Raw genomic sequence first — 25944 nt, forward strand, 5'->3', positions numbered from 1 at the left:
CATTTAAGCACAGGTTTTAAGTAAAAAGTTCGACACTACCTGAGACTTATGAAATAATGCTTGTAAATTACATGTACAAACAGCTAATTGAGCTCTTCCCCAAAAACAGAAGTATGATTATACAAAATCTTCACACCTTCTTAGGAAGTGGAGTCTTCAGAATGGACAATGATTCTGTAATGCAGTCTACAATTTCTTCAGCAGCTTCTGCATTATTTAGACAGAAAACCATTGCATCACCAATATCATTCTTCCGAGGTGTTAATCCACGCAGAATTTCCTCCAATTTATCTCTTTGTCTGAAATAGCAGGATTTTTATACTTTCAATATAAAATGAACAGTACTCAATAGAATTTCCATTAAATAATGTTCTTGATTTTGCCATCTTCAGGACCAAAGCAGTTTAAAATATTTTTATATTCTGCTCCTAATTTTTTTCAATGATTCACAAGCACATCACAAAAATACACGCACATCACAAACAAAATACAAAAAAATTTCCACTTAAGTCTTGACTACATACAGAAATCAAGGAAACCTAACTGAGGAAGAGCTAATACAGAAGCATAATATTATTGATAAACTATAACAAAAAATATAATTATTTTAAAATGAAATGAAAATGAATAAATGTAAGGTAATTTCTGAATCTAATTACTCTAATTCTACAGCAGAGAGCTGGTAAGAAACAGTTCTTTCATGTTTTCCCTGAACTTCGTGTATAAAGATCCCTCTTAAAAAAAAAAATTTAAGCCTTTTCAAAAATAAGATAAATTACGTATTAAGGTGTCTAGAACCATAATCTTAGATTTACAACAAAATGAACAAAAACAACAAAAAAAAAGTTATGAACACAACTTAAACAATGATAGTAAAATTTTTTTTAAAAGTGCATATATTTTCACTACCATAGGCATTCCCACCATGCTTACAATTCACAGGAAAGAACTCTGATCATGTCTCTTCCTGCTAATTACTAACTGCTCCCCATTTTAATTTCTGATAAGCAGTATCAACAAATTTAAGACTGTAATAACCGTTCAGCTTCATTCAGTTCTAATAATGCTGAGATAGGCGCGACATAACCTCACTAACAGATTGGAACAGAAAATGAAGAAAGCTCTCATCCTCCCCATTCCTTTCAAAGGGTTAATGCCAATTCCATAGAAAGGATCCATTGTTCAAATGAATACAATTCTAACAAAATCCAGAGTGTATTTTTGTATCATCAAAAAAGCATTAAATAAAAAAATGAGCTCGAGAGTGTTGATTGGTGTCATTCACAGATGACACCAAGCTGCACAATGCAGTCAACCTGCTGGAAGGAAGGGATGCCATCCAGAGGGACCTTGAGACGCTTGGGAGGTGGGTCCATCCAAACACGATGAGGTTCAACAAGGACAACTGCAAGGTCCTGCACCTGGGCTGGGGCAATCCCAAGCACAAATTCAGGCTGGGCAGAGAATGGATCAAGAGCAGCCCTGAGGAGAAGCACCTGGGGGTGTTGGTTGACAAGAAGCTGGACACGAGCCAGCAATATGTGCTTGCAGCCCAGCAAGCCGCCCGTAGCCTGGGCTGCACCAAAAGCAGCAGGGCCAGCAGTGCAGAGGAGGGGATTGTCCCCCTCTGCTCTGCTCTTGTGAGACCCTGCTCTGGGCCCTAGCACAAGGACATGGAGCTTCTGGAGCCAGTCCAGGGGAGCAAGGATGCTCAGAGGCTGCAGCCCCTCTGCTATGGAGCCAGGCTGAGGGAGTTGGGGTTGTTCAGCCTGGAGAAGAGAAGGCTCCGGGGAGCCCTTACAGCGGCCTGCCAGTGCCTAAAGGGGGCCATCAGGAAAGCTGGGGAGGGACTGTCTGTTAGGGAGTGATGGGACTAGGAGTAACAGCTGTAAACTGAGAAGGGACATACCTAGATTAGGCATTAGGAAGAAATTCTTTACTCTGAGGGTGGTGAGGCCCTGGCCCAGGCTGCCCAGAGCAGCTGTTGCTGCCCCATCCCTGGCAGTGCCCAAGGCCTGGATGGGATTTGGGCAGCCTGGGCTGGTGGGAGGTGTCCCTGCCCTTGGCAGGGGGGTTAGAACTAAATGGTCTTTAAGGTCTCTTCAAACCCAAACTATTTTATGATTCTATAAATATTATGGCAAGAATGGTAACATTTCAGGGATGACAACTAGAAAAAAAACAAAAACAGGATAAAAATGCAGAATAGCATTAAAAAAAAAAAAAAAACACTACAAATTGACAGAAATCCATACTCTTCCTTAAGTGCACCCTTCTTGTTTGGTTCCTCCACAAATGCCTCTGTTTCTTGCTCTTCTGACATCCCATGTAAATACGGATTTAACGGTGGTGGCCTCCAAAATGATCCATTTTTGAACATACGGAAATCTTCTGTCCTCCACTTGGTTGGAGCATCTCCCTATAAAAGGCAAGAGTTTTTTAGGTTTGTTTTTATTTCATTAGCTCGAAGTTACAAATTGACAATAAAAAAATCTACTTGCCTGAAGAATTGAGTAAAGCTTCCATCTATAATACACATGGGCTGGAGTCTGGTTTTCAAATAAAAACCTAAACCAGAGAACAAAGAGACACAAGATGTATTAGAAGTTTAGAAGTTATTTAACTGAAGAAAATTCAAATATATCTAACTTCTATCCACAATTCCACTTTGGCTATAGAGTGAATTCAAGATAGCTAAAACCACATACATCTAAAGCACAGCTGTACAGAACAAGTGTAATTGCCTCATGCACACATGCATGTACAATCTGCAAAGTGTAGAATTCCACAGAGGCAAAGCACGTCTCATAAGAAGTTTAGATGTGCAGGAACTCATAGTTATACAGTTATGTTACTCAGACTGAATATTAAGTGACTTGAAGTTTTCAAATGTCAGAACACTCTTACGAGATCAGAAATAAACAACCAATTTTTAACAGCAAGGTGTTTTACTTGGACCTGCGTAATTTCCTTGATTTGTACATAAAATCAAAATGAAGCACTTCAACCTTAGTACCAATAAGACATTTTTAGAAAGTCATTTATTTTAGAAGGTCATTTACTTCCCTGAAAAAGTTTTTCAGGTTGCATTTCACAAGAAATTTGGAAATTTTTAAATTCCATTCATGACAAGAGCTGCAAATTCTGACAGCTTCACTACAACAAAGTTTAATCCTAGTTGCATAGGAAATTAGGCTCCAGAAAGATGACTGCGCATTGAGTTATTCTGCCTGCTTTTGAGGTATGTTTTGTTGTTGTTTTGTTTTTAAATATATGCTACTGCCTCTACTGATGACTTGGAATCCCTCAAGAAAATAGGAATTAAGTATTTTATATATGTATACAAATTTATATTTCACATATATATTTTTTATACAACAGTATTAACAATTAGGATAGAATTGTATTGTTCATATCAAACAGCATAAGCATCTGCTGTGTACAATTTGTTAAATTTAAAATTGCACACAAAGAGACATAGGAAAAACAACTTCTATTAGCAATTCCAAAATGCAAAATATTAGCAACAGCAAAAATTAACTTTTCAAACTGAAGCAATATAATAAGCACCTGAACATTGGATTGTTGATTTCTCTGTTCATGATCATGGCTTCAAACATAGGCCCTTCCCGCACAACAAACTCTATCATGCGATGTATCAATGCGAGCAAATTCCTACAACAATAACACAGTTAAAGAAAAATTGATTCAGACCTAACACTATATAAACTACACTCCATCTAAGATACTATAACTGTGCAGGAGATTATTTTGTTGTATTGTTACAACTGTATAAAAGATAAGGTAGCATGGAACATATGATAGCCTTGCATCATAGACACGGGCACTCTAAAATCAAAACATGCCTAAAAGTGGTAGAGTAGTAACTTAGCAGGAGACCTCATTCCTGAATTTCCGCAGCTTAGCCTACAACCACCTCATGCTTAGAAGCACAATAGTCCTTACACATAAAAATGGGCGACTGAGCACCAAAGTGCAATTAACTATTAAAAACTCAGCCCTCTCATCTAAATTATCTAGAACTAAGGCCGAAGTGTTAACTGAAGTTCTACTGATGTACAAATGGCTCGATATTGTGCTCAAAATTAAACACAAATAGTTTTAAATGTTCAATAGAAACTGCATTCAGCTTTCAAACTAGTCAAGTATAAAAGGAAAAGTAAATAGCCTTCTTGATGCCAAACAAGGCAGTGGTTTTATTAAATTTAGGTAACCTGGTTTTGGTCAAGACTCAATTATGTGACATAGAATAAAACTGTCCATCACTTCACGTCATAGCACTCAATGTTTCCTTCCTCATACACCCAAGTGAACCAAATCACAAATCAAAAAATAAAAATCTGCATTCATTTCATTCAGCACTACATCCTGAGACAGGCAAGAAGTGTATTTGAAATGCACTTTTTTGAAGTCGCATTTGAAAATATGGATCCATTTGTAAGTGTAATAATAGCTTACATATATAGTGTCATATAAGCTTTATAAATAGCAATTTCAGTTTCCAATCTTTTGTATTTTTTTCTCAAGAACAAGATCCTAATTTTCCAAATACAGATTACCTACACAAAAAAACTTCACAGTATGTGTCCTTTGAATGTGATGCAAACAAAAAAAATACAGATTTTTACATTTTTGGATTATTTTTTTAATGTAACAAACTGATACAGGTTCTGGAAATGTATCATACTATAATTTTCTTTTACCAAATTAATTATCAGAATTCAAAAACTGTTTCATTGAAAAGGTGAAAAATTTTCTATCGCTTCTTCATAATTAGGTGATTATTTTCTACCATGAGCATTCAAACTTCTGCCACAGGTATAATGAACTAGATTTAAAAAAAAATAAAATAAAAAAATCAACTTTAAAATGTTGCAACTTAATTGCAATAAACCTACCCATCCATCTGCAAACTTGGCAAATACTGTGGTTTATGCCACCTAGCATTAAATCTACATTTCCCTCTCATATCATAAATACAAAACATGTTACCTACAGCTCAAATTTCCTCTCCTTTTGATTTTTATGATCCCTTAAAATATTGTAAAGAGGACCGTCACAATACTTCCACAACCATTTTTTTTAAAACAGTGTTCTGAAAGTCTAAATACCAAGTCTGTTTTTGTTACGTGAACTGTATTTGAAAACATGAATATGAAAAATTACAATTAGCTTTCAACTTTGAGATATTATTTATTTTAAGGCAAGTTCAATATGACCAATTCTGGCTTCCTGTAGAACCATGCAACGGGATTTCATCCAACTGTTTTCTCATTCAGTACAATGAAGTTACTTTAGAGCAGCTTCTGGCTAGACAAGAACATCTGCTTTGGAAAGACCTCAAATGTATTAAAAAAAGATCCAGTACACCCCGTAGATGAAAAGAGGGTGTTACATGCATATAACGTCAAGCATATAAGACATTACTACCTGAAAGTGAATTTCTCAGAAGACAAAAAAAAAACTTCACTGTTTATATGCAACATTTCTCTATTTCCCTTTTAGTAAGTGCTAAGACATCAATGTTGGAAATTTTCAGTAACAGTTTTTAAAGGAGAATAATTAAATGCAATATACCACTGAAGCTTTTCAGGATTTTTACATGTTATTCACTGTGTAAGACTCTTAACAGTTATCACTAGCATCTTCAAAAGTGATCAGGAAGCCAAGGAAAATTAATGCAATGTATTTTCAAATACAATTCAATTAACATGAGCTTTTCTTACCAACAAGCTTTCAAAACACTCCAGTAAATAAAATGGAAGCATATTTTTCTCCAAAAGCTAATTACTTTGGAAGCACTGTACAGTTTTACAAGTACGTACTCTACTACTATGTTTTTCAAATTATGATTGCTCCCAGTCTCACTAACCATTCATGTCTCTACTTAATAAAAATTGAAAAAAATAGTCCTAAAATTTCATCAGAATTACTAGTCAAAATGCATTTGTGCATTTAATGACAAACACATTAATGTACTACTGTAACTAGCTTTACAAATATTCCTTCCCTCCCACACACACGCAAAAAAAAGACTTTGTGACAATTAAAACAGTGTTGTACAAAAAGATGATAGCTTTAACTGCATTTAAAATGTCATTTAGCTTAAGTTGGCCAACAAAAAAAAAAAAAAAAAAGTTTTCTAGTTATAATAAAACCACATTTATTGGAGCCGATCGTACCAATGGCTGGTCAAAAACTGTATACTTTCCCAATCCATCCCATGATGTTTTCCTGGTCCCCCGCTGCCGCAGACAGTTCAGCTGGTGTTGCTCACCAAGGCCAAGGTCAAAGAGAATTTGGTAATCTTTTGTGCTTATTTACTTTTAAAACAGTGTTGTGTTCCTGTGTTTGGGAAAAGGTTTCAGCTTAACTGAGCAAGAGTATACCTAGACTAGAGCGAAGGCACTGATGAAGACCAAAACACAAAAATACCCTTGCACTACAGAACTAACTTATTTGGCAACTGTAATTGACTGTTGCATATTTTAAAAACAGTATAAACTAAAACCAATTTTAACTGCACTACAAATTGTACAATTGAAAAAAAGAAAAAAAGAAAAACAAAGCACAGCACCACATTGGAGACAGCTGCATCCTAGCTACAAAGTACTTAAAGGTTTATGCCTGGACTTACAATGCATCACTAAATTAATCTATTTCTCCCTAGAGTTCACTCATAAAATTACCCTGCAACTATTTCTAGTACTTAAATTCAATTAAAAAAAAAAAAAAAAGATAATTACTTCAATTTATCCTCAATAAGAAAAAAAAAAGTTATTGAGATAAGGATAATAAGACTGTAAAACATCTCTCTCAAGTGTTATGAAAGAACCATTGCTCAGTCAAGCCATTACCTTTTCCTCAACATCACAATTTTTCTTTAAAATTCCGAAGGGGGAAATTTTCTATATTTAGATCAGTAATAATAAAGAAAAACATGTACCTTTCTGTTGGGATAACCACTTTGACTATGGCTTGCGACAGAGTCTGTATATGAAGTCACATCAGATAATAAACATAGAATATGTGAGTATTGTTAACAAGTAACAAGCAAAAATATACATATGCAATGAAAATACTACACATCTATCACAAGTTTTGCAGGCAATCACTGCTGTGAAGTTATAGCTAAGCAATTACACAAAATGCAAATGGTTGTGTCAGTGAACCATAAAGGTTCACTAATTGCAAAGTATCAGAACATTCCTGTCAGAATGTACATTGATGCACTGAATAGGTACTACACTGAATATAATTAAGAAAGGAGTTCTTAAGCTTATGAAACAATTCTGAACTATTTGACTTGGATCGGGTTGGTATTACTTTATTCCCAAGTCTTAGGAAGAAAAATAACCCTAACAATTAAGTGTCATTCAAAGAATCAACAAATTCTTACAAATGTAAATCAAGTTGGTTTGTGATTACGAGATACTTACCCTTCATTTTTATCAGCTAATATTCCAGAAAAGAAAAAGGTTGAAAATGGACTCCATAAGTAGCATAAAATACTTACTCAACGTCCAGATTAATTACCTTCTACACAAAATATATCAACTCCTCTAGTGTAAAAATAATGCTACCCAAATTAAAACGTAGTATTTTCTCTAAATAAAGTAATTTAGATATTGCAATTTGGCAGCCAACAAAAGGGGGGGGACGTAGGAGAAAAATATCCAGGGAGCCTGGAGGGGGAAAATGAAAACTGGAAGATTTAAAGCAGCTCTAAAAATAAGCCAAGACCCAATACATCATATCCTAACACAGACATGAGACAGGCTTTGGGAATTAGTCAGGTTCCCTTGGGCTACAGCAGGGAGCCAATGAGTTTGTACACTAAGGGCTGCCAAAGTCAGCCTGAACAATGTAAATCTACGAAGTCATTGAAATACTCCCACAGATGTAGTATTTAACAACGAGATATGGCCCAGGGTTACTTTAAGTTACCTTCTCAAAATCTTCCTTGTTTTTTGGTGGGGGTAACATTGGAGCATTAGGATTCTTCAACCTCTCCCTAGGCTGGGCATTAAAAGGCAGTCCTGATGGAGGAGGCGGGAGGGTATGCTCCATCATAGAAGGTGGAATGTATATTGGATGTGGTGGTATAGGTACAGCTTTGCCCCAGCCTAGCTTCATTTCAAAGGACATTATCATCTTGCCTGAGAAAAGCAAAAACAGCTGTTATAAACTGGTTCTGCATCAATCAAGACTTCTCTGTGCAAGTGCAATATTTAGGTAATAAATATTAATATTTGTAGTAATATTAGAAATTTAACCATTATTCAAAAGTAAAGGGCCTATTTATCACCAATTACTGAGAATTACTTGTTGTGCATTAGTCAAACTTATGCACAAGAAGTTCATTATTGAACTTGTTCATTATTGGTAAACTGCAAGTAATACAGATTCCTTCTTTAATGAATCTGTTCTCAGAGCAGAGAAAAAACATTACCTCTCCTTCACATCTGCAAAACAGTTAGCAATTTTACATCTAGTAATGCAACACCCTTGTATATGCTATAGTTTCATGTCAGTAAAACAGCCATTGTAAACTAAAAACACTGCTAGCGTCCTATCTACTACAGTTTAAACTCCCAGTATTTCCAATTCTTTTCCTGGATTCCTCAGGAAAAACAGTTGCATTACATCTATCACCAGTCTGACAAAGAACCTGAAGACATGCTCAGTTACTCCTCAACGTTCCTAAACAGATAATTAAAAAACTGAAAAAAATGTTTACCATTTAAATTCTTTAATGCTCTTTCAGCATCTCTCCTGTTCATAAATGCAACAAAGCCACAATTTCTTTCTCTTGCTCTTTCTTCATCAGTTCTTGGCCACATGATTTTAACGCTTGCTAATGGTCCAAAGCGTCCAAATTCTTGACATAACATCTCTTCATTCATCTAGAGGAAGAGAAGTAGAAGGTAGTATCTTGTTGCTATACTTCTATGCAATTCCATTTCATATTAGTGTCTGCACGTGAAGATTTTAATTCTCTCAGTTTAACAAAAAGTTAAAGAGTAACTCTTTTCATCTTTTGATGAAGAGTTTAACTCTTCATCAATACCTCACCTACTAAACCTACTGCAGAACAGTAGTAACAAGAAGACTGAATTCTAAACAAAGCACAATCAAATTTGAGATACTATCCTTCTCACAATGAGATATTAATGGAAAAATAATTTTCACTCAGTATTTTTGCATCTAGTAACAATATTTTTAACCTTATTTTTTGCAGCATCATGTTAAGAGCATTTATTCAAAAGAATACTGTCTCTACAATTGACAACTGTTACCTCATATCAGATTAAACATACGCGTATGGCTTAAAATAAAAATGAAGGAAAAAGAATCACAGAATCACAGAATTTCTAGGTTGGAAGAGACCTCAAGATCATCGAGTCCAACCTCTGACCTAACACTAACAGTCACCACTAAACCATATCCCTAAGCTCTACATCTAAACGTCTTTTCAAGACCTCCAGGGATGGTGACTCCACCACTTCCCTGGGCAGCCCATTCCAATGTCTAACAACCCTTTTGGTAAAGAAGTTCTTCCTAACATCCAGCCTAAAACTCCCCTGGCTCAACTTTAGCCCATTCCCCCTCGTCCTGTCACCAGGTACGTGGGAGAACAGACCAACCCCCACCTCACTACAGCCTCCTTTAAGGCACCCGTAGAGAGCGATAAGGTCGCCCCTGAGCCTCCTCTTCTCCAGGCTGAACAAGCCCAGCTCCCTCAGCCGCTCCTCGTAGGACTTGTTCTCCAGACCCCTCACCAGCTTCGTCGCCCTTCTCTGCACCCGCTCAAGCACCTCCATGTCCTTCTTGTAGCGAGGGGCCCAAAACTGAACACAGTACTCGAGGTGCGGCCTCACCAGAGCCGAGTACAGGGGGACGATCACCTCCCTAGCCCTGCTGGTCACACTGTTTCTTATGCAAGCCAGGATGCCGTTGGCCTTCTTGGCCACCTGAGCACACTGCTGGCTCATATTCAGCCGACTATCCACCATCACTCCCAGGTCCTTCTCTGCCTGGCAGCTCTCCAACCACTCATCTCCCAGCCTGTAGCTCTGCTTGGGGTTATTGCACCCCAGGTGCAGGACCCGGCACTTGGCCTTGTTGAACTTTAAGAATTTCAGCTGGACCCAAATACGCCAAAGCTATGCTTCACAGCATAGCTCCAACTTACTTGAGGATTAATGTTTCCAAGATACAAATTTGTTGTGCTTGGATCTCCAACATCATGTGATCCTGGTGCATAATCATCCAGTACTACAGTGATAGAAGGGGGAAATAAAGTCATAATCCTTGGTACACATTGAAGTGACAACATTATACTGAATGAGAAAAGAATCTATATTACCACCAGATGATCTGTTTCTTCTTGAAGGAGCATCCACTAAATAAATAGAAAGTACATATGTTTTAGTCAACAAATCTTACAGGCCAAACCAACATTAAAAAACCAACATCTACTCACTTGAACGACGCTGGCCATCTGAATCTGACTGGGGTGGCTCAAAACGACTCAATCTACCTTTTGTTTTATGTCGTTCATCACGCTCCTCTTGTATTCTGCAAAACAAGTTGAATGTAAGTAATAAAAACTGAAATATTAAAAAGTTGTTAAAAACAATCATCTTTAGAAATATGAAAACGTTTAATATTTATTAAACAATGAGCTTGCTAAAAACTTCACATGGCCAGTAGGATTTAATTTTTGGTTAATCAAGTGGAATCTAACCACCAGAATTATTCCAGCTGGATGCTTCCTCATTCATACTGTCAGGGCATTTTAATCTCAAACAGAACTGACAGAGTTTGAGAAGCTTTTTTTTTTTTTTTTTAATTTTTTTTAAACGAGATCAGAAATGAGAAGTACTCTCTGAAAGAGGGACTTGAATTCCACATTTAAATGACACAGATCATTGACTGTTCAGTTTACTTTTCAAGATGCAGACAACACCTCAGTGTCTACTTCTATTTTTTCTAAACCTTGTTCTCTCTCTGCAGGCTGTCACCTTTTACAACGATAGGACAACTCCATTTGACTATTCCTAGTACATACAAGACCTCATCTCTGTTTATACCTCTAAAGACAGCACTCACACTAGCACACTAGTAACTGCTTGGTTCTTTGTAATCGGGTTTTAAACCCTGGTAACAAAGATATTACATATGAGCAATACAAGACTGTCAATTCAATTCATTTACATCAAGTAATAAATAATTTATGGATTTAAAATGCAGTCCCTCTTGCTTTCTAACATAGACATTATTTTATTTTCTGTGTCTAACGTCAAGACAAATATATTGTATTCGGTTACATTCTGTACATGTGATCTTCTTCTGTTGCCTTATATACTTAAAAGGGAAATAATCTGCTTTTTGAAGCATAATTCAGCTTGTTTTTTTTTTTTTAATTATGCAAGAGAAGTACATCTTAATTTAAAAGTCGCATTTGTGATATAATATAAAAGCTCTATCATATACCACAGTTCCTCTTGATATGCTTTTAGAGACACAAAACTCGCTCTTCCTGATTCTGATAGACATTTAAATTTGCTACCAAACTCTTTATCAAAAGTTAAGTAAACAGCAAAACCCAAACACACTCATCCCTTATGATACCTACTTTAGTCTTAAGTAATGCATGATGCCATGTTCATAAGTGTTATCATTTATAAGCTCACACTGGCTAATTTATAACAGAATTGCATTCCAAGTAATGTAATGGCAGCAGCTGGCAAAGAAACAAACCTGGGTTTCCATTTATTTTTTTTTTATCTGGGTAGCTGGATGGATGGCTGAATCAACAAAGTTTTCATTCACATGAACTGATCCAAAATCAACTTAGGTAGCAGCAGAAACATAGCCAGTCATTCACTTACTCTGATCTTTGAAATACTGTAATTTTATTATTATTATTTTAACCGCTCTAGATATTTTTCTGATTAGGAAGGTAGTAATGAATAGTTTCAATGGTCATAATCTGACAAATGCCTCTGAAATGCAGAGAAATCCATTCATTCCAAATAGCAGACTGGGCTTTACTGTTTGTTTATTGATCATTTTTAAAGGCTCTGGTTGATGCTTCGTTTTAGAACAGAAGTCTTTTACAGCAACAATGGCAAACTCTTCCTAGCACCAATCAGGGTAACAAAAAGGGAAAAGCATCAAAGAACACCAAAAAGCTAATCAGATGGCAACTAATTATCTACACAAATCATATAGACCTGTAACAAGCAACTACCAGTGCAGCTTCACAACCTCTTTATAAGTATCATTGCCGTTGCTAACGAAGTTGTACCATGCCACAAACCTTTTAGGGAGCAGGGACATTGGGAAACAGGTTAGCAAGAATGATCCTAAGCATTGCCTGTAAAAACTAGGAGCCAGACCCCACTCCTCCTTCTTTACTTACAGAAACAGTTACTGAAACTTACTGCTTTAACTCTTCTTTAAAAAGCTCCAAATTACTCTTTTTCTTCTCCTTCTCTCCTTTCTTCAAAGGCTAAAATTAAAGATACATCAGCCAACATTTGAGCACATGAAATTAAACAAAAACATATAAATGATAATTGTGTAACAAAATTTTAGAAAATTTTCATGCATATTTTACCTACAGCTTTAAAACCAAGTAAACTACAGGAGAAAATAAAAGGAAACAGACGTGAAAACATTAAGACTGAATGCTAGCAAACACAGCTAGAAAATATAAAATTAAGGACAGCTTAAACTAAACTTTGTTACTTCTGACTACTACCATGAAGCATATCTGATATAACACTGTCTACAACACACAAATATAAAATACCTGTGGTGTGTTTTGTCAGTTTGGTTCACTTAAAAACTTATAACAGAAATTGATTGCTCTCCTAACAAGCCTTCATGCTCTAATTAAATTGATATGTGTGTGTACTTACACACACACACGTATATACAAGAAGAATTTACGTATGTGTGTATATACATATATTCAAATATTTTTATCCACAGGCAAACATTCTATGTGAAAATAATTTACTTTTCTTGCTTCTTTTCAGATATAAATACAGGTCTGAAGACAGAGTTACTCAAAAAACAGTCAAAGATCTTCAGAAAAGAACTCTTAAATGACAAAGAATATATTCTTTTTTCTTTTTTACTGTAATATATGCACCTCAACTAACTCATGTGAACTTTTATGTTCTACAACATTGTTTTTATATAACCAAATTTAAATGAAAACGTTTCCAATAGGCAGACATACAAAATATTTATTGTGTTACACACTACAGCTTTGGAAAAACTGGACTTCCTACTCACCCCAGGCAAAGTTGTTTGTTTTTGTTTGTTTTTGGGGAGGGTCTGCCAAATAAATAAAATCATTTTTACCTCATTATCTTCAATCACCATTGGACAGGGCAAGTGAGTAAACTGATTGCATTATCTCATAAGTATTTATGACAAATTTGAAAAGCAGTAATACTCTTACAGTACAAATACTTGCATAAGACAAAACAGAACTCAGAATGATAAAAACTACAATTAATTTCTGTAAGTGCAGAGCTTTACATACAATGAGAATAAAAATTGCCATGCAGTTATCACCCCATTATTCCAAATTTCATTTTTGTTTAAAGCTGGAGGAAAGTTAGGATGGGATTACCCACAAATATCACATTATAGCTCATTTCCCACCCTAGCAGGCAGTATCAAGTTTCATGTAACTTTAAGAATTGTAGTAAGCTCTTTCAAAGATTTCTAAGACATTAATTACATATTATACACATACAGTAGTAACAGTAATCACATGTAACTATCACCTGAATTGAAAACTAAGTTAGTAGGTAACACTTCCAGTACTTTATGATGAAATCTCAGTTTAAGATCAAAAAAGTATATCAAACCACTCAGAAGACAAAATAAATAAAATAAAAAGGTGTTCAGTCTGAAAAACTCGCAAGTTCTAGGACTTATTTGGTAGAACCCAAAGAGCTGAAGGGAACTGTTCCAATATTAGCACCCAAAAAGCTCATTCCAAAAATACTCTGTATCAATTACACAAATGGTCATGGGTTTTTTGTTTGGTTGGTTTTGTTTTGTTTCGGTAAGCTTTAAAGAACTAAAAACAGATGGTAGCAAAAAGAATTGCTTCTAAAATCCCAAATTCTCTGGACTGTAGGTTGTTACTTTACAACAGTCACCAAATCTGTATACGCAAGTCAATTAGCAGGAACACACTGAAAACATGAAGCACCCAAAACAAAGTGCAGTATCAGGTATATCATGCTGGATACAGGTCTACCAGACCTCTGAATTTTATCCTCTTGTTATTTTCTATGGGATTAAGCAAGTCAAAGTTTCCACTCTCTTTTATTGTGTGACTATAATACTACTCTGCAAATAATATTACTCTGCAAAAATCACACAGACCCTTTTCTAAGCACTTCAAAATACTACCTAGAGTCCTAGAGTAGGGAGTTAACATTCAAAGAAGACACTTACAGGCTTTTTGGTTTCTATCATTAAGAGGGATGGAGGCTTCTCATTTGATGGCTGACTTGGTTGATTTTTTTGATCTGAAAACCGTGATGAAGGTTTATAGATTTTACCCCGTTTCTCATCTGTCTCATGCTCCTCTGAAATTAAAGGCAAATTAAAAACAAATTATATTAACTAATAGTGTACAACACAGTTCATTAGAAACATTGTTCTTTCTGAAATATAACCTCATCTTTTAGTATGAAGAAAAAAGAACAAAGATCAGTTATTTTAAAACAAAGCAGTTTTTCCCATGAATTTTAAAGGACAAATCATGTAGCTAACTACCAAGTAAGTTAAAGAAATTTTAGTATCAAGTTTCCATGACTTCTTATAATGCAATATATTAATTTTAAAATGCAATTCAAAGCCAATCTCCATCTTTACTCAAAGCCAAATGATCTACCGCAACCACACACAAAAAGATTAGTAATACCTTTAGATGCATTAACGATTCCTCCTCTTACAAATGTTTTCACTTTATTACCATCACTTCCCTCAAAGGCAGCAAGAAATTCTTCATAAATTTCTGCAGCAGCCTTCTCATCCTCCTACAGAGCAGATGTTAATCAATTTACTATCATCACAGAACATCCAATGACAGCTATTCTTAAATTAGCTATATTATATTCCTTTTTGTTTTCTAGAGTTCATGCTACAAACTCTATCAAATGAGTTTCAATTTTAGACAAACAATTCAAATTTTTGAGGACTGTGGGAAGAAAACAGTATGTAATACTTTAAGCAAATAAGGTCTGTGTGCTCACATATGACTATTCATTTACAAGAGTTTACCTGGCAGCTGAACACTGAAGAGATTATACAAAAAACCAACATTATGAGAGTGGTTGGCTTAATAAAGTTGAGTGAGGCAAACTAAATTAACTTTAAAGAAACTTTCTTTACACTAGTATTTTCAAAAATGTAGCACGAGAAATCCCACTGAAGTACAGAACAAGTTGAGTTTGTAATATCCAAAGACCAGGATTTTCAGAACTTTCACCTTGGCAACTATACGTGTTTCCTAACATTCAGATATTCCTGAGCATCCCAAAATTCAGTATCAAATTTTAATCATTTTGATTTTTCCTATAATAAGTCATTAGACAAAGATGTGTTTTGCAAAACAAGGACATGTACTGAAACAATTCCAGATACAATAGGTACTCATTCTAACTACTGAAATCTAAGGATACAGAACAAACGGAGAACAGGAAATAATATAAGGCAATGTCTGTCTTCAATCTGAGTAGTACAATAATCAATGGATTGCTGTAATTCAGCACTTCAGACTGCCACAGAGAGAAGCAAGCCTGCCCCCCATCCCCATGGACACGAAGAACAAATTAAATATGTAAAATACAATTCCCTTTCATTCTTAAAAAGCTATAATTATCTAAATCAAAATAAAACTGTTGATGAAGCTGGTTATAATCTACCAGAAAACCAATTTCAGCTCTGAATATGTAACAACATTTTCATGGTATACCATTACCTTCTTTTTTAATTCCTCTTGTTCCTTCTTGCTCAGAGTCCGTTTGGCAGCACTCATTTTACCAATACTGAATGCTTTAAGTTTACTTTCCATTAGAGGCTGTAGAAGGAGTAAGAAAAACAAACTGTTTGTAAAACAAAATATAATGTTACTGTTCTCTTTGGCCAAGACCAGAAACTTTCTAAGTGACTCAACATGACAACCATTCCAGATGTTTGGAAAACAAAATAAAAGGCTACCTCTACTTCTAAACTTGCCAATATCTAATATATTTAAAAATAAATAAATAAATCTGTGTTTTATAAAAACTAATTACCTCTGTTTAAATGAGAAAGCTTTTAATATGTTATTCAAAGACGCCTCAGACAAAAGTGACGGGTACTTGCTGCAAGAGCCTGAGACCTTACCACAATGCAAAGCACAGTTTCTAAAACTCTTGGAAAATATGCTTTGCACCACAACTCCTTTTTGATCATCACAAAAAGGGGAAAAAAGAAATGCTCTAGAAGTTCTGACTACTCAGGCTGGAGGAATGTTTGTGCAAGGTTAAACATGTGTAAGTGAAGACTTAAATGGACAATAAACTTATTTTGTACCTTAAGGTTCAAAGAAGTAATTTTGCTTGAATAGGAAAACATTCTTGACATTTACTTCTACTAGTTAAAGCAAAGAAACAAACAAACAAAAAAAAAAAAAAAAAAAACACTTAAATCCTAGATTCCTTCTATTTTGGATAACTTAATCTGCATTGCTCCCTTCTTGAAACCCTGATTAAAAAAGGACTACAGGTAACAGTCATTTCTGAAGAGTATGGAATTAGCATTCACAAGAGTCTATTTGGGCAATTAACAAATGGTAAAGCATTCGGAGAGCAAAAACAGGAAAAAAAATGTTCAGAAGACATGGGCAATGGGAACGAAAAGAAAAATAAACTTATCTGGAAATTCCTAGTTTAACGCAGTAGCTCATAAAGAACTAGCAAAAGAACAAGAAAAAGGCCCCAAAAGAACAGAACATAATCGATTATCCTCCGTGTTCAAAAAATATTTTTATGCACTGACACAGCTGTCAGGGATGCTCAAAACTACCACTTTCACAGTAATTGTTAAAAAAAATCAGCTCAACATAATAACACATCACAACAAATAAGGTGAAGGTGAAGCATATGACCAAAATTGCTTGTATTCCTTTGAAAAACATTTCCTAATTCCTAATTAAAAGGAGAACTATCAGTTACAAATTAATGCAGTGTTGTCTTTGGAGTCATCTGGCTTATGATGCTATGTTTGTCAACATGAGCTGCTGTGACACGTTTATCAGCAGGTTTTCATCCATCTATGTGTTTTGAAAGTTAATAAAATCCCATTTTCCTGTTGCCTGAAAGACAGCTTGTATTTCAGTATGACAAGCAATACAGAACCCTGGCAAAATGTGGGCACATTGCTATGGTACAGAGATGCAGACAAATACAAACACCATGCTCCTACTCAAGGCTTATCCTGTCATTTGCAAATAGCCTCACAGTAATGGTACAGGATACCTGCAAATCAACCATATACAATGAACAGGATCGAACCTGCAATTTACATTCCAGAAGGCAGTTACAGCATTAACCATATGCAGCTTCACAAAATTACTAACAACAGACCTATACAAAACTTAGAGACTTTCTTCCTTTACCATATGGATTTTCCTTTACATAATGAAAGGAGTAAAGCAAATGATGGAAGCAAGAGCAAACTTCTAGCTAAGCAACCCAATCATTGCATGAAATCAAATTCACATCAAGCACAAGTGTGTTAACTGCAAGATGGCATAAAGTACTGAAAACCCGGTTTCAGACAATAAATATTCAAAAGTGTTTCAAGAATAATTTTCCAAATTATATCAAGTGAAGCAAGACAAGAAACAGAACCAACTTCTTAATGAAAAGTTTTTACTATCACAACTTGAATAATGTTATCTTACAAGAAAGTTAACAGCTTATAATTGACTGTGTCAGATGTCAAATAACATCTTGAAGAAGATCTACACCACTGATGATTTGTCTGGCATCAACGCTCTTATTATTCATTTAAATATATTCTATTAGAATATTTTAAACATATTCCATTATAAATTAAAATGGAGGGTTAAATTAGGGCCACTTGATCTCATTTGTGAGAGAAGCCAACTGTACACGATAAAAAAGTCAACTTTAATATGCACTGACTCTTGTAACTATTCAGCACTATTCTTCAGCATAAGAAAAACATACAGATTTTTACACTAGTGTTTTTTAAAAAAAATTCAAGGAGTATTTTCAAATATAAAAAATGTTTCATTACAACCACCTACAGGTTATATATCAAATGCAGCAGAGTTTATCTACAACAAGTTGTTTTCTCTAAAGGACAGGCCTATTTTGAGTTTCTGGGTTTGTTTTGTTGTTGTTGTTCTTGTGTTTGTTTGTTTTTTTTAACCTTTTGGACTTACATGTGTATCAGCAGATCCAGTGTTATGTACTGCATCTGGCAATCTGACCTGGAGAGAGAATGCAAAGGAAGTGAGGCACAGAAAAAGAAATGAAGGCGGCAAACAAGTGCTGTTTTTTTTTCTGATTAATTTCTTTGAATGTGATTTTGATTTCAACTTCAAGGTCCAAATACACAAGAGTAAAGATACACACAAATATTTTAAATGATACAGCTGAACATTGCCATAGCATTTACAATTTCAATATAAGGCAAAAAAAGGAATTAACAATAGATATTTTGTGCTACCATTAAAAACATCTACATTTCCACAGCTCAGTTTTACAATCTTGCCATTAACACCATTCCATGGAAAAAATTAAGTCTGTTGCACTGAATCTCCAAAAGTTGTCATTCAAGATTGCTAAAGATTACGGAAAGTGCTTGATCATATTTGCCTTACTATAAATCATTCCCTAAACTGCTCTTAGTATGAGGTACATAGATGGAAGACAGCCATCTCAAGAACACTAATTTAAATCCAATTTGTGAATATTCAATTATCTTTATTACTCTAAATTAAACAGTAACTGAAATTTTTAAAATGCATAGAATTAACGTATGCAGAACTGTCACTTTTAATATACTGCACTGGAATTAAAAATTAGAATTCAGTTATTTAAAGCTTCACAGCTTTTTTCAACTTGCTTATTTTTCAGGCAAGCACACTGTATTCCCCACATATTGTAATCTTCTGAAATTTGAGTGATCTAACAGCAAACGCTGAGTTGCCAATGCCTTGAGACAGTACTCAAACTAGATGATTCTTAACAAGTTTTAAACTACACATGTACTCTATATTCTGTGCTATGCATACTAAATGTTCTGTACTACTATACATACTGTACAAGATGCTTACAGAACAAAAAAAATATTCATATTCACTCCTCTTATTTTAAAATCAATTCTAGGCTACCAAACATGTACACCACCATATGTATAAAATTTGCACAGATTCTTTTTAAAGTAGATTTTTAACGAAGTTGAAGCGGTGCAAACTCCAGCACGCAGGACTATACAATGCCCAAATTCTAGAAACCTGATACAATTTCCACAGTTAAGATAAAACTGCTTGATGCACAATCCTTATCTGGTTTGAAATTTAAAGTTAAAACCGAAAGATTTTCCTTAGCCAGAATCTGTTCACTAGTTACAAAACATTAGCACTTGTTATAACCAGGTATTTATGTTTTCTACCAGAAATAGTATTATCCTGTGCTCATCTCCAGTCTTCCAAAAGCACCAGATGCTACTTTAGAAAAAAAAAAAAAAATCTAAATCTGTTGCCATTTCCCATCATTTTTTCTTTCTTCAACTCGGACAGACATTTACCTTTCTACAAGTACGTTCCTACATTTTACAGTCAACTCAGTACAGAAAACATGGTGTGGCAGAGAGCAGTTCAAGAACTGGCACGAAGTCCACAAACGGGGAGGTGAGGAGTGGGAGACAGAGAGAAAGAAAGGTACAACCTTTAAAAATGAGACAAAAGACTCCTAAGAAATATATGTATTTTTAAAGAAAAGGGAAAAAATCTGTTTTACTCTCCCAAATCCACTTACCTGCAACACTATACATTATTCACACCTTTGCACAAAAGAAAAAATTCAGCTCACACGTACCACTAACAGTTCATTAAAACACAGGTAGAAGCAAACACCACAAGCATATTTTACTAATATCACTTTCTGCAAACTTTGCTCTGCGTTTGGTGTGGGGTTTTCTTGTGATCCACAACTGCCCGTGGCACTCAGTGATCTGCTATCCACAATTCTATGTACTGCGAAGATGTAGCTCCAGGAAACCTGTCCTTCCCTGAGAGCTGATGAATGTATAGCACAACATCGCAGGTAAAAAACAGACACCAGGCAAAAGAACTTCCAAGACTGAAAACTGCACTCCACCACCCTGAGGCAACCAACACATCAATTAAAATGACACCCTTTACAAAAACTTGTGATTAGAAAGATTTCTCTCAAAGGTGGGCTGATACAGTGCCATCTTCTTAGTGTATGTACTAAGAGAAGTCAAGACATAATGCTTGGGGGGAAGGAGGTCGTTGGGCATTTTTTGGCAACAGCAGAATGAAGTTAATGTTTCTCAAATCTCTTTCTCTCTTCCATCAGAGAAGTTTTAGAAAGCCATACCTTCGAACAAGGACAGGCACTGGGTGCTGCTTACACGGCTGGCACTAAGTAAGGCAACACATACAGTAACAGGCAGTATGGAAGCTCAACACAATGATGTTTAAGACATGATAAATGACATTCTGAGGACGGGGACACAAAAATTTACCAGACACTAAGTCTGTTTCCCGAGAAACCATCAGATACTGCTGTAAGAGGCTTCCAGGGCATGGCAGCACGCAAGAAATTCAGCGGGCTAGCAGCAGGCCTGCAGCCCGACCAGCAGGAGCCTGCAAGCCCCTGAGGCAGAAAAATCACGGGGCCCTCCAAGCACATCTAAAAGCAGCTTTAGCTGACTCCAGTAAATACACAGACCAAGTTTTTTCCTGTGGTAGCTAGCAGCTTGGCAAAGCCATGTTATTCTCCTCCTCAAACAGTTCTTATTTTTAAGGCCTTCTGATCCCACCGATAAATTTAGTTCACGTAAGTGTAGTACTGCTTTGGACCATCCAAGCATCTGTACCCACGCTGAAGCACAACAGTGAAATATTTCCTGACAAAACTAAGCATCATTAGCTGCCAGTTTGTAAATAACAGTGATTAAAAAAACTAATTTAATTCTCACAGCACTGCACTTTGCATCCAGCTGCACCGCCTGGATGAAAGGGGCAATTTTTTTCCTCAAGAGTTGCATCAGCAGACTTGAGTAACACAGGCTTGTGAGTCCTCACAAGGACAAGCATTTTAGATAACGTTGCCCACCTGTATTGAAACCCACAGGAAGATTCCTTTTTCCCCTTCTAATGATGTTAAGCAGCTCAATGAACTGCTGAAAGAAACATACGCAAAGCCCTCCTCAGCAGCTGATGATTTCTGAGATACCAGGATAGTTCCTTCGCGGTCCAAACACTGACAGGAAATATTTGATGAGTAGATCTTTCAGTAGCATGGCCAGCATAAACAAAGGGCCTCACTCCCAATTCACTGCCACTACCTCTCTGCATGAAACCATTTTTCTCTAAAAAAAAAAAAAAAAAAAAAAAAACACCACCATGGCCTCTTTCCCAGCTGGCTCACATCAGATCCCTTCGCTGCATGGGCCCCTCCAAGGATCATGCCAGCATACCTGCAGCAGCAGTGCAGGCTGCTTAATGGCACTCCAATCACCCAGCCCTGTCACATCACAGTCCTGGAGGTCAGGTCACTCAAAACAACGCTACTCCATCTAGCCAAATTTACTCAACCTTCAAAGGGGGGAAAAAAATCTTGAAAGGACCATGTAAATGAAATTTACCACAAATTTATATCAGGAAGCCAACATGGAGACCCCCTTCCATCTCAGATTCTGACACTTCAATGTTCCTCCAGCTCCGCAGCAGTTTCCAAAGCAAGCAGAAAAGACTGCTCTTCCAAATCTTCCCTGCCAGCAATGTCAAGTGCCCACAGGTCTAGCTCTTCACAGTTTCCCCAAATTTAACAATCTCTATGTAAAATTGACATGATCACATCATTTCAAAAATGTTTAAAATATGCTATACAAAGCTTTTTTTTTTTTTTTTTTTTTTTAAGTTAGTACTGATGCCATTTAGTAAAACATCAAACAGCAACAAAAGCTGCCAAGAAAACCAGCAGCCAACCCCACAGCCGTCCAAATGCTGGGTGCTACCTTTACAACTCCAACGGCTGCAAGCCTGAGTGCAAAATAAAAGCCCTACTCTGCAGAAACTCGTAGCTTAAGGGCACAGTGTTTGTAAGGAACTCTGGCATAAGACACTCCTGCCCTGTTTCAACACTTTCCTTGGATTCTGCCCCCACACCGGGCAGCTGGAGATGGAGCCATGCTGAACTAGATCACTCTTCCCATCTAACTGTCACTTAAGAAAGAGAGAGCTGGGGAGGTTTGGCCAAGTCAAGTTCCTTTGCACAGCAGGCTGCCCTCACTTTCCCCCCAGAATTATGCCAAGCCATCTAAAGAGGACAATGTCTGGGAGGGAAAGAGTGTATGAGGCTGGGAGCAGTTGGTGTCAGCACTGCCACCAAGAAAAGGCAAACGGAATCACATCTTAAATTAAAAAGTTAAAATCCAGCAAGGGCAGAGAGGCATCCCAACCAAACTTGTCTCTTGTTCTTCCTTTTTCTAACAGTCTAGGACACAAATGTTTACAAACACTTGTGAATTAAGTTTTATAGCTAACCTGTTTATTCTTTGCACTTACTAGATTAGTACACTAATATTATTCACTACTTAGACACCACTTGGGCACACAAAAGTAAACAGAAAATTGTTTCTCTGAAGTACTTGCACGAAGTGCTCTTCCACTAGTGCCTTAAACAGAGATGAACAGGAGCTGCCAATATTTAACTTGTTACTGCCAGAGAGGAAACGAAAAAAACACCTCCACTGACATATCCATCTAACCAGAAACACCCTTCTGCCTCTCCTGCTCCTGATCACAGGCTGAACAGTAATACAGGGAGAGCTAAAGACCATGCGTGTCACCATCCTGCAGAATACGACACCCAGCTGGAATGCACCATACTTGCACAGATGTTACATCACTGCTCTTCAAACACTCTAACTTACCAATGGAAGCTGTCCGTTCACAGGCAAGCAGTCATGGTTCTTCAATGTTTTATTAACATATTACCAAAATGCTTATGAAATACATTTAAGATTAGGTAACACTGTTAAAACATTTTTTAGAATGAAAAATGGCAAACCTACAGCTTGGTCCAAGTGGATAATCTCCTCTGCCACCCGGTACCCAATTTGTGCGGTGCATTATACACAAGAACAGCAGATACGCAATACAGTCACTACTCTCAGAAGATGAAATAAGAAACTGGCAGAATCACCCAAGCAGTTATGTTTCATCACATCGAGATAATAATTGAACAGAATCAGAATTTGCCATTTTAGAATTACATCCTACACTAAGCTCTGGCACAGTCTTGGGCTGCCTCCATTTCCTCTTCCTTAATTTTGTTATTTGTTCCTATTTAAATTTCTGGATATCTCATGCACATGTCTTGCCATTCTAATCTCCAAGTGACAAAGTAATAGCTGATGCTCTTACGACACATTTCACATAAGAGATTGTCAAATTTATTTAGAAGTTCATGGTATTATAAAAGCTACCACCACTGCAATGAGGGCACGGTGTGCTCCTGGACCTCTACGATCTCCACATAAAGTTTTCAAATAGTGAATCAAATAGACTGAAATAAACTTGATTTTACACCATAAAACTGGTTAGACATCCCAGACCAGTACTTGGACGCTAAACCCAAAAAAACAAACCCCACACGTTCCAAAGAGGAGAAACCATACCCTCCTGCAAGTGCTAAGGCCTCCAGCTGCTCGGCCACAGCACTTTACAGAGTGCAGAAAGTAAAACCACGCTCTGCTCCTCCCAGGAGGCAGGCTGGCAGCCAGCAAGGGCACATCTTGAAATTGCCTCTGAAACATGTCCTATGGAGTCTGAGACATATCTGTTTTGCAAGAACTACCATTCTTGTAACTTGCAAAAACACAATGCCCCAAAAGAAACAGTGCCTACAACTCTGATTTTGCTAACGATTTTTTTTTTAAATCAAAATGTTTCATAAATAATTACTTGAAGAAATCAAGGAAAATGGTAACTTGTTTAGATTTTTTTACACCTTCATCAGTCTCACTCAGGCACAACTAAAAACACAATTACTCAATCTTCATAGTTAAAATATGACTCTCAGTTCCACCATACTTCTGCAGACATTAGAAAAATATCTATATGGATATACGCACTGCACGTATCCATGAGTTTAAAAAACAAAACAAAACAAAAAAGACAACCCCACCTCCCCAAAAACAATTACAAAGTTGAGGCTGAAGGACACAAATCCCAAGACCTAGGTATGTGTTATTTCACTTTTCAACAAACACATTCTCACGAGTGCACATATGCACTACCACTTTTTTCTTTGCCACGTGTAATAATTTTGGTAACACAAAACAAGACCTAGAAAGTAAAGCATGAGAAGGTCTACCAGAAACACAGCATATACCTCTAAAGTAACGAGAGACTGAGGGGCAAGGGGGAACTGCACAAAGATAGTAAGGCACAGGACGTCCTCAAGGGCTCCAGGCCTCAAAAAATTAACATGCATGTTGGTTTGACTTGACACTTCCTAGAAGTCCCGCTGACATAGTGGGATGACTTCGTAGGAAGAATGAGGTGCCTGCACATCTCCCTGCAAAACTGAGATTTGGGATAGAAAACAATTCTTATAAGTTAACTACTACGTACTTTAAGAAGAATATCATCAGTACAGAAATACTACACTGACAAAATGAAAAAACCTATGGTGTAACTGTAAAAAGAAAGGGATCCTATCTGAGTCAGTTTTGTGTACCACGTTGCCGGTTACAGTAATCAATAAATTGTTGTTCTATAACTAATTATACTTCAAATCCCAAGATATCTTATTCCCTGGAAGCTTCTTTCAATAAATTAAGGCCTACTTTGCTTTGAAAGTTTTCTGTCCAGATCTTGCTTGCAGTTCCAAGCAAAAGGCAAGATCCAGAAAATGTCTCCTGACAATGTTCAAAATAGATCAAAAAAGGGAAACAAAAATAAAGCTCTCCTACTCTAATAACAACCAACTACTGGGTAAACATGCAGATATTCTCAAAACTAAATTTGAGCTCGTTTCCTAGTAGCAAAAGGAAAAAAATAAAGTAAGAAAAGAAGTTTTAACTAAATAAAAAAATGTGTGTGTATGTGTGTATATATATATATATATATATATACGTATATGTATATAAACCTACGTCGCCTACATAACTGACTAGAAATTCCTGAGCCAAAACACAGCTTCTCCCTTGACTGCTTTACACACTCATATAACAAAAAAGAAGACGGGAAGAATTGTCAGGAAAAAGAGTTACATATTTCTGGCCTACAAACTGTAACAAGGCAGAGAGAAATGAGATGATTTTCCAGAGGGCAATGATTTTGCAGAGAGAGATGGCTAGTGCTCCAAGTGCCAGCTGCAGCCTGCCCCCAAGCCGCCTCTTGCCCTCTGCCCGCCCGGGTAGGGGGCTCGGGGGCAGGGAGCCCCGCGCTGCCGCTGCACCGCCTTCAGCGCGCGGCCTTGAAGTCTGCCAGGAGCCCTGCGCAGCTCGGGTTTCCTCACACCCAACCAAGAATAACGATGGGAAAGGAGCAGGGGAGCAAGAAGAGCGGGAGCACCGCGGCGGCGCTGCGACATGCGG

General features: G+C 36.7%; 1 protein-coding gene across 6 annotated transcripts in view; it reads right to left on the reverse strand.

Moving 5' to 3' along the window:
- The window catches only part of U2SURP (U2 snRNP associated SURP domain containing), a 45176-nt gene that overhangs the window by 18702 nt on the left and 530 nt on the right, over positions 1-25944 (reverse strand). For 2 of the 6 annotated variants that reach the window (XM_082767375.1, XM_082767371.1), the window contains exons 2-17: positions 18524-18571; positions 16049-16147; positions 14990-15104; positions 14518-14651; positions 13336-13377; positions 12474-12541; positions 10508-10602; positions 10391-10426; positions 10217-10299; positions 8762-8927; positions 7969-8180; positions 6968-7011; positions 3571-3675; positions 2502-2568; positions 2256-2419; positions 137-299 (exon numbers count right to left, since the gene is read on the reverse strand). In XM_082767375.1, the coding sequence (XP_082623501.1) occupies positions 137-299; positions 2256-2419; positions 2502-2568; positions 3571-3675; positions 6968-7011; positions 7969-8180; positions 8762-8927; positions 10217-10299; positions 10391-10426; positions 10508-10602; positions 12474-12541; positions 13336-13377; positions 14518-14651; positions 14990-15104; positions 16049-16147; positions 18524-18571 (1641 nt within the window). Of the gene's footprint in view, positions 1-136; positions 300-2255; positions 2420-2501; positions 2569-3570; positions 3676-6967; positions 7012-7968; positions 8181-8761; positions 8928-10216; positions 10300-10390; positions 10427-10507; positions 10603-12473; positions 12542-13335; positions 13378-14517; positions 14652-14989; positions 15105-16048; positions 16148-18523; positions 18572-25944 lie in introns of those variants that run through there. The other 4 variants (XM_082767372.1, XM_082767374.1, XM_082767373.1 and 1 more) reach the window with 4 other exon arrangements.

The sequence above is a fragment of the Aythya marila genome (genome assembly GCF_965140915.1).
Source record: "Aythya marila genome assembly, chromosome: 9".
Lineage (NCBI taxonomy): Eukaryota > Metazoa > Chordata > Aves > Anseriformes > Anatidae > Aythya > Aythya marila.